This window comes from Barbus barbus (assembly GCF_936440315.1).
Source record: "Barbus barbus genome assembly, chromosome: 13".
NCBI lineage: Eukaryota > Metazoa > Chordata > Actinopteri > Cypriniformes > Cyprinidae > Barbus > Barbus barbus.
The window spans coordinates 19,640,019-19,655,903 of NC_136741.1; the positions used below are offsets into that span (position 1 = coordinate 19,640,019).

Consider the following 15,885-nt stretch of genomic DNA (forward strand, 5'->3'; position numbering starts at 1 on the left):
GCAACATTACAACAGAGCGACGCGACGAAACAGCGTAGATCGCTTGGATAATTATAATGGCAGCGTTCTAGTTTTGACGCGTCGCGTCTCTCGCAGTTTACAGCACAGCAACAAGCTCGAGCTGCACAACCGGTTAGACGCCTCCAAACCCGGAAGACGCGCGTAAGGGATGGGGAAGATCTGTCATTTCACTTGATCAAACTTTACCGAAATTCACAAAACTTCGACTCCTGTCAGTCACTTCTGGTCATACTACAGCTTTGATAAGGATGGCAGCGTCTGCGATCTTCATCCTGGACCTTAAAGGCAAGGTAAGAGCGCGTGCACCTGTCAGAGAAAGGTCGTGCAGTTTACACTCTTTCAGACAGTGACACTTTATTTGAAGCCTATATGCTACAGATAGTCGATGCTTATACATCAGTTTCCAAAGTAAATTGTGTGTATTTACTCACTTTGTGAATAGAAAGTTTTAAAGAGCATATTTAAAATCTTTTGTAACATTATAAATGTCTTTACAGCCATTTTTCAGTCAATGTAATGCATCCTTGCTGAATAAAAGTACTAATTTCTTTCTTTTGAATGATAGTGTATCATTTGAAATTTTAAGCACCAAAAAATAAATAAAATAAAATAATGAAAAATATTTCTTGAGCGCCAAATAATACTGGAATAAAGTCTGAAGGATCACTTGACACTAAGGACCTGGAATAATGGCTCCAGGCAAAATTAAAAGTAGTCATTCTAAATGGTAATAATTTTTCATAATATTGCTATTGTTTAATTTTTGATTAAATAAATGCAGCCTTCTTGAGTATAAGAGACTTTAAAAAAAACATAAATTATATATCAAGAGGTGTAAATATAAAGAGAAGCTCTGAACACATTTGCAAAATGTTGAAAATAATAGTGGATGGATGGGAGTGTTTCCATGAAAACAGAGCCTCAGGGTCTCAGTGGAATGGATTATCCTCCAATATACCCCTGGATTTTGGCAGTGCTGATGAAAGCGGTCTTGTCTGTGCCCTAGAGCAATCCAATATCTCCATCTGAAGGAATACCTCAACACCAGCCACGTTAAAGTCAGACTTCACTGATCTTTAAGTTTCACCCCACTATACACCCTGAATGTATCATATAGTGAACAAGTGACCAGGACTTAAAACGTTTGATTGTATCTTGAAATGATTAATAGAAGTATTTGTGTAGATATTGTTTCATAGATCATACTGATTGAGCTGTTAACATATTCTCAGGCTGGTTCGAGTCAATGAAAACAAACCTTGTGCTGTAGGTGTCCTTTTGGCCTGAGAATTTATTACAAGTGTTTACTGCTTTTGAGGCCATAAGGAATCCATTTCGCATGATGACTGGGGCCAAAACATCTCTAAGAAAAATAAAAGATTCTCTCTATTTACTGAGAGAACCTCAAGGTTTTCCAGAGTTTTTAAATGACCTTTTGTTTGTCATAATAATATTGAACATGTCTTTATATGGATTCCACTCATGTAAAGTAAGTGATGCAGTGGTGACAGAGCAGAATTGGGATACTCTGTTCTATGATAATCTTGTGCTTTCAACTTTGTTTCCATCTCTAAGGTGCTCGTATGTCGAAACTACATGGGCAATGTGGACACGAATGAGATTGACAACTTTATGCCCATAATGATGAAGAGAGAGGAAGAAGCTGATTTGTCGCCAGTGGTTATTCATGGCTCTACCCACTTCCTCTGGATCAAGCACAGCAACCTCTACTGTATCCTCCATATGCTTACATCTAAATGTAAAAGTATAACCTTTATTTGTCTTTATTAAAATATAACTTTATTTGTGAATATTTGTACTATTGTTGTTACAGTAACAGCTCTGCAAATGAGTAGCGTATTTACTACTTAACAGATTTTACTCAGTGGTTGCAATAACAAAGAAGAATACCAATGCTGCTCTTGTATACTCCTTCCTGTACAAATTAGTGGAGGTAACTGTGTTTTATATATATCAACATGACAACGCCTTCCATAAAACCTTACACAGCACTGTTGGCTGTGTAAACTTCAACATTTCATTATAATACAGTGGGGATCGAAAGTTTGGGAACCCCTTGCAGAATCTGTGAAAATGTGGATAATTTTACCAAAATAAGAGAGATCATACAAAATGCATGTTATTTTTTATTTAGTACTGTCCTGAGTAAGATATTTTCCATAAAAGATGTTTACATATAGTCAACAAGACAAAAAAATTGCTGAAATTATTAAAATAACCACATTCAAAAGTTTGGGAACCCTTGGTTCTTAATACTGTGTGTGGTTACCTGGATGATCTACGACTGTTTTTTTGTTTTGTGATGGTTGTTCATGAGTCCCTTGTTTGTTCTGAACAGTTAAACTGAGCACTGTTCTTCAGAAAAATCCTCCAGGTCCTGCAGAATCTTCAGTTTTCCAGCATCTTTTGCATATTTGAACCCTTTCCAGCAGTAACTGTATGATTTTGAGATCCACCTTTTCACGCTGAGGATGATTGAGGGACTCAAACACAACAATTAAAAAAGGTTCAAACATTCACTGATGTTCCTGAAGGAAACACGATGCATTAAGAGCCGGGGGTGAAAACTTTTTGAATTTGAAGATCAAGGTAAATTGTACTTCATTTGTCTTCCAGGAAACATGCAAGTATCTTCTGTCGCGTCAGAAGGGCAGTACTAAATGGAAAAATTTGATATTTCAACAAAATAAGAAAAATTTGGACATCTTCATCCTGTTCAAAAGTTTTCACCCCCCGGCTCTTAATGCATCGTGTTTCCTTCAGGAGCATCAGTGAATGTTTGAACCTTTTTTAATTGTTGTGTTTGAGTCCCTCAATCATCCTCAGTGTGAAAAGGTGGATCTCAAAATCATACAGTTACTGCTGGAAAGGGTTCAAATATGCAAAAGATGCTGGAAAACTGAAGATTCTGCAGGACCTGGAGGATTTTTCTGAAGAACAGTGCTCAGTTGAACTGTTCAGAACAAACGAGGGACTCATGCACAACCATCACAAAACAAAAAAACAGTCGTAGATCATCCAGGTAACCACACACAATATTAAGAACCAAGGGTTCCCAAACTTTTGAATGTGGTTATTTTAATAATTTCAGCTATTTTTTTGTCTTGTGGACTATATGTAAACATCTTTTATGGAAAATATCTTACTCAGGACAGTACTAAATAAAAATAACATGCATTTTGTATGATCTCTCTTATTTTGGTAAAATTATCCACATTTTCACAGATTCTGCAAGGGGTTCCCAAACTTTCGCATGCCACTGTATATCCTTAACAAATTTGTGAACATTTAATGTAGTAGTCTTGTATTAACCATTTGTTTGCAGGTGTTCACTGAATATTTCAAGTCACTGGAAGAAGAGAGTATTCGCGACAATTTTGTGACAGTATATGAGCTAATGGATGAAGTCATGGACTATGGATTCCCTCAGACCACTGATAGCAAGATCTTACTAGAGTAAGTTCTGATAGACTTACCATTCAGCCACCACTGCTCAGAGAACAATGTTCATCACTCACTAACAGTGCTATGAGGGGTCGTCATTCACTTTTCAAGCTGAGAGCTTTTCATAAGTCACTGTATAGCTTTGTGCAGAGTTTGACAAAATGCTGTTATTTGTGTTTTATAATACTCATAGAGATGATTGGACCAGAGAAGTGCAATATACTGTCATATCTAAGCATAAAAAGACTTTTTTTTGGGTCAAATTTGTTGAAAATTCATACTGAATAGCAATAACTGAAATATTTATGGCTGATAAATTATCCCTTTTTAAGCAGATGACAGCACTTTCTGGTCATTTAGCTATGTCGAAGATTTAAAAATATTCAAAACATAAAATTCTAACTAATTTAGCTACTTAAAAATGTTTACCCTTAAAGAAACGGAGAATACAAACATAAAAGTAGAACATTCTAACTAAAGAATATAACAAAAGCACAATAGGCTATTTCTTGTCTGGCTAAAAACAACAACAAAAATCAGGACGATCATGTAAGTCAGTTCATGAACATATTTCAGGTTTATAAGTGCTTCTCAGTTTGCTGGCAACCACTTAGCGGATAGCTAATTATTGCTAGCTCTCACTGACAGTAACACAATACCCTGTCAGCTGGAGAAACTTGAGGTTAGAGTGCACACACATACACATCTACACTTCTCAGATCTTGTTCTGAAAACAACATTCTCGCAGAATCAATTTGTAAGGAATTAGGAAAGTTATTTAATGAATATTTAGGGGTTTGTTTTGGTGTATTTACTCAGATGCTCTAGTATGTGTGTAATGTTAGCGTTCACATTCATTTCTATTCGCAGTTGTATGTATGATAGATGAAGGATTTGTGGTAAGGTAAACATTGCAGATATATAAGTGATGGAAATACAAAAAAAGAAAAACAAAGTTAGGTGTTTGTCAGCCTGTCTGTCCCAAGGGGCAGCCATGTTCTTCCCATGAGTTCTAATAAGCACCAGAGATCTGTTTACATACTCACTGAAGTTACTTGCTTCACTGACTAGTGACAAATAATGATGCTGCTCATCATAGTCATAATGGCTGACATGCACTGGTGGCTCATATAATATTTAATCTTTTTATGATAATTGTCATTTTCTTATGTTAGCATGTCCTGATGGCCTTCTTTCACTTCCACACCAGGTACATCACCCAACATGGGCATAAGCTGGAGGTGGGAGCGCCACGGCCCCCAGCTACAGTAACCAATGCTGTGTCTTGGAGGTCAGAGGGCATCAAATACAGGAAAAATGAAGTCTTCATGGATGTCATTGAGTCTGTCAACCTATTGGTGAGAAGATTTAAATATACTGTAGTGACAACATTCCTCAATCAGCCAATCAAATTACTGGGTTAGGGCTGGGGCTTCAACATAGGACCAAAAAAAAGGTGTTAATTCAGGAATACATTCTAATTGGTAAAATCAGTCATTGTCTATATATATATATATATATATATATATATATATATATAAAAATATAAATTTTTATTTATATTTTAAAAAGCATCTGTGCAATTACTCTTGAGCGATTAGTAATTTCGAATTTCAGCATGACATTTATTACACTAACAATCAAAAGTTTGGGTCAATAATTTTTTTAAAGAAATTAATATTTTATTCAGCAAGAATGATGCAATAAATTTATCAAAATTGATACATTTTGAATTAATTAGATTAGCAATAAATAAATGCAGTTCTTTTGGACACTCTACTCATCAAAGTGTCCTGCAAAAAATGTATCACAGTTTCCACAAAAATATTAGGCAGCACAATTTTTTTTAAAAGATAATAATAAAGCACCAGCATATTAGAATGATTTCTGTAGGATTATATTTAACTGAAGACTAGAGTAATGGCTACTGAAAGTTTAGATCTGCCAGGAATAAACTGCACTTTAAAATACATTAAAACCAAAAACAGTTCTTTTAAATTGTATAATATTTTTATTTTTGAATTGTATAATGTTATTTCACAATATTACTGTTTTTACTACATCTCTGATCATGAAAAAATAACAGTTTAAGTAAATAAATTGCAATAAATAACAATAGCGTAACATGCATTACCTATTTGAAGAAGTAAAAAATTATATTATAGCGTAAAATCAAAATGAGCATATTACTTTCCTTGTTGTGAAAAAAAAAAAACACTTTCCACATACTGGATCAGTTTTGCGTATTCTGTGCAGACATCAAACAGCCCACACTATCGCTCCATCATCCTACTGTACCTTAGCCGACCTCCTTCATGTTCTCCAGGGTCAAGGGTTAGGTCTCCAGACTTCCTTAGATTGAGAGAGGGAGGAAGCAGCTGCCGTCTTTAAGTTCTTGTTGCCTTTCTTTTCTGCTTCTTAACTCTCAGCTCCCCGACTGGACTGGCTTTTGATGGATTCATTAGCGCTCCTCAGGGTCGGGGGGTCTAAACGCTGGCAGACAGTAGCGCTGCGCAGCACCACTCTTCTGATTAAGAGCTAAATCACGTCTCATTGCTTTCTAATTCTGCATTGCTATTCATCTGTGCAGCTTTCTCACTCTGGCTTTTTCTGGCTCTTGTATCTGAGAACCCTCAGAGGTATTGAATCGATGTGGACTTTTTGAGGTTTAGATCTACCTTCTGAGTCCAGCTTGTATGCTTTTAATATTTTACCATAATATAATATATTACATTCTCATATCCATAGTTATCGCAGCATACTCAACACTCTCTTACCAAGAGCATTATGGCACAAATCATACGGTTACTGCCTTGCCTGACAGAGCGTAATAAATTGTAGATGGCAGTAATGGTGATGATGCAATATCACACCTTGCCACTCTTGATTGTGCTTTGCATTTATCTTCTCTGTTTTTGTCCATTATAGGTCAGTGCTACAGGCAGTGTTCTGCGTAGCGAGATTCTGGGCTGCATCAAACTCAAAGTCGTTCTGTCAGGCATGCCTGAGTTAAGGCTCGGACTCAATGACAAAGTTCTCTTCGCGATCACAGGCCGTGAGTATACCTATCCATCTTAAAAACTGAAATGTCACTTTTTGAAACAAAACAAATAATAATGATAAGAATGTCAAAAGATAGAAATAAAGTTAAAAATAGTGAAAATAGTAAAAAATCTTACTTTTCAAACTTACAGTGGTCACATGATGTGAATTCATGTTTTCCTTTGTCTTTGGAGTGTTACAAGCTGTTTGTGCATATATAACATCTGTAAAGTTGCAAAGATTAAAGTCTCAAACCCAACGAGATATTCTTAATAAAAGTTAAGACTCATCCACGCCTTCCTAAAACGGCTCATTTAAACACGCCCCCACATGTCTATGTCACGGTGAGGGAAGATTTGCATAACACTGCCCAAATGTATACGCAATGAAAGTAGGCGTAACTTTTATTCTCGCTGTAGTATTGTTGCTGCCGCAGGCGCCATGTTCTGGAGACGCTGTGTGTTTTGATGTGAAAGAGAAAGTACTTATTTTGGCCTTCCAAATGAGTACACAACTAGAAATCAGTGATAAAGTTATATTTACAACACTGTTCTAGAACAGTACAACGCAAATATTCGAGTGTGTGCAGCGCATTTTACGGAGGACTGTTTCCTGATCCTTGGAGAGAGTAGCCTACAATGTGAACACTATGAATGGCTGTGAACACTATAAATGGCTGTGAACACTATAAAGTGGGGCAATTCCAATGTCGCAAGGACAGTCTGGTGCTTCTGACTCAGCCTGTAAGTACGTTTCGATTTTTAAAGAATTTACTACTGACTATTCAAACACGAGTTTTGAGCAATGTAGAATAGTGCTTGTTTGGCGTTTCTACTATCACAAATGCAGACATGGTGTTATTTTTACACGCATAAAAAGACCGTATGAGTCATTATAATCAGTAATTATGTCCTCACTGGATGCAACAAATGCCTCATTTAAACTGGGTTTTATTGTTTTTGTCTCGTCGCTCCGGGACACGGCATCACAATACGGTAAGGGGCGTAACATTTCCGTCACATGCTTGAGGTATTCGGCCAATCACAACGCACCGGATAGCTGGCCAATCAGAGCACACCTCACTTCTCAGAACGATGAGCTTTGTACAAATCGATGCGTTTCAGAAAGTGGAGCATAGTTGGAAAATAATGTGTTTTATGAACCTCGAACCACATAAACACATTGCATTACACCAAATACACAAAATAATGTTCTTTTTAGCAACATCATATGACCCCTTTAAAAGGCTTATTTTCCCAATATGCAGATTTTTAAGTATACTTAAATATAGCAGATTAATTATATACTTTCTTATAAGAATTGTCATAAACAGAAATTAACAAATGAACAGAAATCTCATCAACAAGAGGTTGAATGAGGACAACTCTGAAATAAATGAAAGCATGTTTCTGCTTGTAAACCACTAAATTTACAAAATATATCAATATAACAATTAAATCCTGTTTTTCTGTCATTATTTCTCCATTTGCTTTTGGTGACACAAATGGTGACCAAAATGCTACATTTCAGTCTTAAATTGACCTTGTATTTTTATTATTTATTTTTTTTCCAAGTAGTGCAGAAAAAGACTCAATTTCAAGGGCTGCTAGTCAAGCAGTCAGTTGATTGTCTTAACCTATTTTATAGTAAGCATCTCTCTCATTTGCACTTGTTAGGTGAATTCCATTATTCCGATTCTCTTGGTTAATCCCCACCCCAGGCCTAACCCAGCTGGTGTTAGTTTCACAGCAGGCCAGATCTCAGTTATGTATTCTGCATGTGCGGTATATATGCACTCTGGATATACTTTACTGAAAGGGAATCAATATCAAATTAATTGAGTAATGATCTTCTGTTCAAAACAAATAAATATATAAGTTTCATCCTTATAATTAGATGCATGTATTAACCAAGCTGTGCTGTGGTGGCGGATGATATGCCCAACATTTTATAGACATTACAAGCTACCCTTTCAGTTTACTTCTACAGGAAACTGTTTTATCAGATATGGTTTCAGGGAAGTGAAAAAGACCTGGTTGTTTCCTGTACCACTTCCCACTATAAAGTTGAACTATGAAGCAAATTATTGTAAACGGTAAACAGTTATGTTATTGCATCAGTTGAAGAAATATCTCTTCTCAGCTCAGCAGTAGAATGAGAATTAGACAAGTGAAACACTGCCCTCCACAGACTCAAGATTGAAAATGCAAGTTTTTATTATGGTGAAGATTCAGTTATCGGACATTAAGTGGACAACAAAAAGTATTTTCTGTAATAATATTAATGTAGATATGATACACTTTCACATTATATAGTGATCAGTTGCATTTTATTTTTATTCATTCATTCATTCATATTTATTTTAGTTTTAGTGATTTTATTACTTTAACTTCAACTTATTTTATAAATTAGCTCCCAAGTCAACATTTTTTTTAATCTATTATATATTTACTGTTATTTCTATTTTCAGTTGGCAACAACTATTTTGAATAGTTTTCATTTACAAAAACAGAACTCACACACACACACACACACACACACACACACACATACATGCATACATGCATATCAATTTTATACATAATATAAAACATTACATAGAGTTATTGATGTATGAATTATAGGTCAAACCTGCTATCTTTCGAGCACTTTTACAGCCGAGTCAAACGATGTGTACCTAAAAGTATACATCTGCTTCTGAACACCAACCACTTTCCCTGAAGCAACCGCTTGTGGACCCTGGGGAGCCAATCAGAGAGCTATAAGAGAGCATCCTAACCCCTCTCTGACCTTTAGTCCCCGCGGTTGATGTCATCAGTAGGTGCTGCAGCGGCTCCCAGCAGGTCTCAACTGCGGCAGAGGACACAGACACCCAGAGCTTCTGATCTGACCTCTGTGTTCCAGCTCAAACTTCTGAGAGCTCTTTCATGTTCCACTGTAAATGTCACTCCTAGATTGAGCAGAATACATTCATAAATATAAAGGGAGGCTCACACACGCACACATTGCTGCTGTGAGTGTGCTGCTGAAATCCCACAGCTCTCCGGTATTAGTGAGTTTTGTGGCTCAGAGGCCCTGAGTCATTAAGAAGCTCTTCTGTAGTCACTGCCTTTCCCTTTGCTGAGGTCAAACAAATAAACTACCTCCACACTTACCTGGGTGCACAGAAGTGCTATTGTTTGCTATTTCCAGGAAACACATTACGCTTTGGGTGTGAATGTGATGTGTGTGCGTGTGCAGCTTTCAACTTGATTAACTAGCTTTACACACATTATAATCATCAGTGACCACTTTTCTTATATTAGAATTCACCCCGCTCTCACTGGGCTTTTGTTTCGCTTTCTCTCAGGAGAGAAGAGCAAGTCTGTGGAGATGGAAGATGTGAAATTTCATCAGTGTGTGCGTCTCTCTCGCTTTGAGAACGACAGGACAATCTCTTTCATCCCACCTGATGGAGAATCTGAACTAATGTCTTACAGACTCAACACCACGGTCAGTGCTGCATGTATACAACTCTCCGATCAATGAGTTTAGACATATTTTGTCAAATGTGTCTTAATAATGCATAGTAATTTAAAACAAAGTTTGTGATAGATTTATGTGTTTATTGACTGATTAATTTGTAACATAGTTAAGTATTTTTTGTGCCGTTGTAATGATGGGGTCTCGGTGAGCTTTGTTTAAATAAAAACATAGAAGATTCAAAGAACGTGGATATGATGAGAAAACAAGACAAGAACTTCAAAGTAGAAAACATACAAAGAATTTGAAATGAAAAGAATTTGAAATTAAAGGACAAAAACAAGAAACAAAGGTTATGTTTTGAATAGCACTAGCATACTGTATTACTTTGATTATTTCTGTATTATATACTATGTATACTGTGAAAAGCATTTAAATTAAAATTCCACTTCCAGTGTGAGGAAATCAATTGGAAGTAGTTACATCATTTTTTTTTTTTTTACCAGTAAATTTGCTTATCGTTTAAAGTTTATACAAAAATCACATTCAAATGGAAATGTTTATTTATTTATTTATTTTTAATGTGAAAGATATATGATACTATATATACACTACCTTTCAAAAGTTTGGGGTCATTAAGATTTTTTGAAGGATGTTTTTTTTACTCTCAAGGGCTGCATTTATTTGATCAGAAATACAGTGAAATCAGTAATATTGTGAAATATTATTACATTTATTTTATTATGTTATTATTTTTTGATGAATTGAAAGATCAGAAGAATAATATATTTATTTGAAATGGAAGTGTTTTGTAACATCATACTGTATATCCTTGACAAAAATATTAATTTCTATAAGTTTCTATTAAGAATTAATAAATTACACTATTAATTTCTTTCAAAAAATTAAATAAAATCTAAAATAAAATAAATAAATGAATAAATTGTACTGACCCCAGGCTGTAGAATGGAATAATTGAAATGCATTTTTAACTTTCTAATTATTTTTACTGTCATTTTCAAACATAAATTCATATATATATATATATGATTATATTGTAATATTACATTTTGAAAGGATGTTATGCTGTTGGAGGTATTACTGTATTTCATTTATTTAAGAAGATTATATGTCAAAAAGGCACGTCAGTGGCTCAGTAAGTGGCAGCAGACTTACTGCTCTATTCTTTTCTCTGTCACTCCTGTGTTCTGACAGGTGAAGCCTCTAATATGGATTGAGAGCGTAATAGAGAAGTTTTCTCACAGTCGAGTAGAGATCAAGGTTAAGGTAGAGCTGCACACATACACACAGTCTACACACTCCACTGATTCTTGCTTTGCCTCCTCCAGCACACTACCTGCTTTCAGTAATTAGCTTTCAGGCTTCTGTCCTGGGGAATGGCTGGAAGTTTACCTGAGCTGTGTCCAAAGATTTGTCAGATTCTGACATAAACATGCTTTGTCCTATTGCCCTTGCCATACTAAAACTTTAGTTTCTGAAAGTGTGAATTTGGAAGTTTTACTGGGTGTGCGAAGTTGTGCTATAGTTCCTCCATCTGTTCTCCAGGCCCGCAGTCAGTTCAAGAGTCGCTCCACTGCCAACAATGTGTCCATCTTAGTTCCTGTTCCCAGTGACTCTGACTCCCCCAAATTTAAGACCACCACGGGCCAGGCTAAATGGGTTCCTGAGAAGAGTGCTGTAGAATGGAACATCAAGTCCTTCCCTGTACGTACCATGCATGCTTTGTTTTTCAAGATGTCTGAGATCTTTGTGGCAAATAACTAACATTCAGATTTCTGAAAATCCTATTTTGAAATTTAAAAAACAACAACAAATCAACCAAATTGTTGCTATTTCATAGAGACAACATAACTAATGTAAGTCCACTTGCGCACTTTACATTTATGCATTTATCAGAAGCGACTTACATTGCATTCAAGTTACAGTTTTTACATTTTATCAGCTCTTGCTTTCCCTGGGAATCGAACCCATGACCTTGGCGTTGCTAGCGCCATGCTCTACTATTTGAGCTACAGGAAAGCTACTTTTAAGAGCCTTCCAAAAATATTGCTATTACTGGCAATAAAATGATAAAATCTTTAGTTTAAAGATTTATTACAATTTTGTTGTTGTATATATTTTTATTTATTTTGTATTTTATTAATTTTCTTTTTCTTTTATGTCTTGTTTTTTTTTTTTTTTTTTTTTCTGTTTATTTCTTTCCCTTTCCTCTATAAAAACTAAAGAGTTTGCCAAAGGAGCATGTATACATAATATATAGAATAATGCATTTGCCAAAAAAGGAAACTTTTTTTATTTAGTCATAAATAGGACATAAAAAATAGAATAAGCCAAAACACACTGAATTTATAATTCTGTGCTTTATTATTTAGTCTAGTTAGTGGCAAAACCAGCTTTTTTAATGATTTTTTTAATATATATTTTAAGAATACAGGCTATCTAAACCTAAGAATACAGACATGTGGGACATTTAGTCAAGAATGTATTTCCAGTCCTGATGATATCATGGGCGTTTCAGGCTTGAAAAGCCGTGAATCGGTTCTGTAGTTTTGTGCTGTTGCAAGCCTTGTAGAGACAGGAATGTTTGTATCATCCACTTAGGAATATGACTCACAAGACTCATTTAGAACTGAACTGTTAATTAGGACTTACGACTGAAGTGATGATTGTTGCAGTGTTAATTAGACAGTTATATGTGTCAGAAACTAATTATGTGTCTTTACTTGTTGAAGGGCGGGAAAGAGTTCATGATGCGAGCTCATTTTGGACTGCCAAGTGTGGAAAGCAATGAACTCGAGGCCAAGCGACCAATCACAGTGAAGTTTGAGATTCCTTACTTCACAGTATCAGGCATTCAGGTGCGGCAAAAAAACATATTTGCCTCAAAATATTCTTTGATAATGGTCATGATGCAGTTTTTTTGTAATTCATTTTGTTTGTGTGTGGTAACAAACACAGGTGCGATACTTGAAGATTATCGAGAAGAGCGGATATCAGGCATTACCGTGGGTGCGTTATATTACTCAGAGTGGAGGTGAGACATATTCAGAAATTCCCTCATGCTTACTCAAATATCATTCTGATATAAAGTTTACCTTCACCCTGCATTAAAAGTTCAGTGAACACGAGCCTTACTCTGTCTCACACACACACACACACACACACACACACACACAGTTTGAAATGGTGTAGACTATCAGTTTTCCATTTGCATCAGCGACACCAGAGGAGAGAGAGTCACTCTAATCCCTCAGCCCTGTTCACTTATTCATAAGAAATGCAAAGCAGACATCAAATATTAAACCACAATGGAATTCTTCAGATATATCCAAACATCCAAATGTCAATAACATATTTAAATGCCTTCAGTTAAACTTTCATGCACTCGTTATTTTATATATACAGTTTATTAGTTGTACTTTCTAACTTTGCTTGAACATTTTTGACAGATTATCAACTGAGGACCAACTGAGAAAGGACAGCACCTGTGTATGTTGTGTGTTCTGTCTGTCCTTTTTCATCTGTGAGACAGCTACTGCTTTTCACACAGCAGTTGAACTGCTATTGCTTTTATCGGAGATCAGGTTTTACACATTAAACAAGGAAGTCAGATCGCAAAGTTACTAAGAAACCCCTATGAAACAATTGATTTTGGATTATAATCCAAACGTTATGTTACAGAAACATCCTAGAATCTAACCTATATATGTTCTATTTAAAAAGATCTTTTCATCCTCATGTTGTTCCAAGCCTATATGCATTTCTTTCTTTTATTTAAACACAAAATAATTCATTCATACCATGAAAGTCAGTATGATTTAATGTTGTTATTGTTTTGGACCCCATTTACTTTCATTGTATGGACAAAAGTGGTTGAAACAATTAAAATAACATATTTTATATTCCACAAAAAAAAAGAGACAAGTTCAGGGTTAATAGCATTAACTAAATTTAGAACTATAATCATAAAAAATGCATTACTTGAAATAAAGTAAAACATTAACATATAAAATAAAATAAAACAATTTCTAAAACTAAATAAACTGAAACTTAATAAAACTATATAAAATGAATAAAAATGACCAAAACACTCAACAAAATTAGTAAAACTAACTAAAATTCAAATAAATAAAATAAAAACTTTTATTCAAAATATTAAAACTATAATAGTGTAACAATGACTAAATTTGTATCCATCTTCATTTGAGATTTAAACAATATTGTGATTTAATATTCACTTGATGTAAACACAATACTGATCAAATTGATTAAGCTAATAATTGTAGCAACAATAATTGGGTCCCACTTTATATTAGGTGGCCTTAACTGCTTTGTACTTACATTTAAATTAATCCTGATACAGTGCACTTATTGTGTACATGTTTTAACATTGTATTTAATGTTTTAAAAATACCTGCATGTAATTACATTTATAGTTAAACTGTTGACCCATCCCTTATACCTTAACCTAGTCTTAAACCTACCCATACCACCAAACCTGTCCCTAACCTTACCCATATCCCACCTCAATACCAGCAAAAGTGTTTTGCAACACAGTATGAACACAATAAGTACATTATACTTATTTTTTTGATGCAAGTTCATAGTAGATAAGGCCACCTAATATAAAGTGGGACCTTGGAAATAATCACATTTTTGGTGCACATGTAAATGTAGTCAGTGATACTAAAATAACACTGTGCGTGTGCAGATTTGGAACGACAAATGTGTTTTTCTTTTTTTTTTCTTTTTTTTATTTTATTCAAATTATCTCTTTAACTTGTCAGATGTTCACTTAAGCTGCTTATTTTCATTTCTGCTGTAGGTGGCGGGACTATCTCTCAGTATAATGTTATGATCTTATGTCTGTAGAGCTGTAAACATAACCACAGGCCCAATGAAATGAATACCTGCTCAAAATCAATGATTAATAAGGCAGCGTACTGTTAGGACACCACTGTAACACTATATTTTCTCCAGAGTGGCCCGTATCTTTGTCTTTGGTTTGGTTTGTTTGTGCTCACTCAAAATACCACGAATGCCTACAAACTTTTAAAGGTAGAATGAAAAGTGCAAATGCTTAATGACATTACCATGAACCATTCAGTAAATAACTCAGCTGGATGTTGATACTGTATGCTGCATTAATTATGATTGCATTTGTTTCTTTATTCCACAGCGGTCAACACATCTGATCACACATCATTTTTTTGTATGTCATTGTAAGTGTTCACACTGGGAAAATCCTCTCAGATATTCTTTCATACAGCATGCATTGCACCACTTGTTTTATCAGTACGAATGTTGTATGTGTGTGTGGAATACACCTCTGCAGAGGCAGCAGAATATATTATTTGTCACGTCAAAACGGCTTCCTCCCTCATTTATTTACCAAAGGTCAATGGCGTGACAACATCTGATATTTATTTCATACTGAATATGAAATATGTATTTTTGATCTTTCTTTATTGACAACTTTTTTGCTCAATACTACACTAAAGGTCATTGTGAGAAAATAAATGGATTTTTGTTTTGGCAAGCGTTTTTGTGATTATTTTCTGTGCTGTATGGAAAGGCTTATTTTTTGTTTATTTACCTATGGATATCCAAGCTATTGAAATAAATTGCTGTTTTATGCAGGGGTATGAGTAAATGGATCAAATATTTTATTTTTCAATCATCCTTGAATATGAGTGTTGTATGCATTGCTATTTTTGCTTGCCTTCATTCTTATCAGTCTTAAAACATGACAGGCCAATAGATGGGTGACAATGGGTCACAGAGTCAGCTATTGTTTGCGTGGTGACTGAGCAACTGTTGCACAATAGCCAGCTTTTTGTGGGTGAACAGGCATTGCACAACACCACCCAGCCC

The 15,885-nt window shown here is 35.1% G+C and overlaps 1 protein-coding gene across 2 annotated transcripts; it reads left to right on the top strand.

The window, feature by feature from the left end:
• The first annotated feature begins 13 nt into the window (after positions 1 to 13).
• On the top strand, positions 14 to 15,549 carry LOC306878632 (AP-1 complex subunit mu-1-like). 2 transcript variants are annotated; one of them, XM_079431080.1, is made up of 13 exons: positions 35 to 311; positions 1,597 to 1,753; positions 1,908 to 1,975; positions 3,368 to 3,498; positions 4,697 to 4,844; positions 6,415 to 6,541; positions 9,878 to 10,020; positions 11,206 to 11,277; positions 11,557 to 11,715; positions 12,744 to 12,869; positions 12,970 to 13,045; positions 13,461 to 13,500; positions 15,191 to 15,549. In XM_079431080.1, exons 1-12 carry the CDS (start codon positions 270 to 272, stop codon positions 13,481 to 13,483), a joined length of 1,272 nt encoding a protein of 423 aa, XP_079287206.1. In that variant the 5' UTR covers positions 35 to 269; the 3' UTR covers positions 13,484 to 13,500; positions 15,191 to 15,549. The 2 variants fall into 2 exon arrangements, with proteins under 2 accessions (XP_079287205.1, XP_079287206.1); XM_079431079.1 differs by lacking the exon at positions 15,191 to 15,549 and having other exon boundaries at positions 14 to 311; positions 13,461 to 14,019.
• The last annotated feature ends 336 nt before the right edge of the window (positions 15,550 to 15,885 follow it).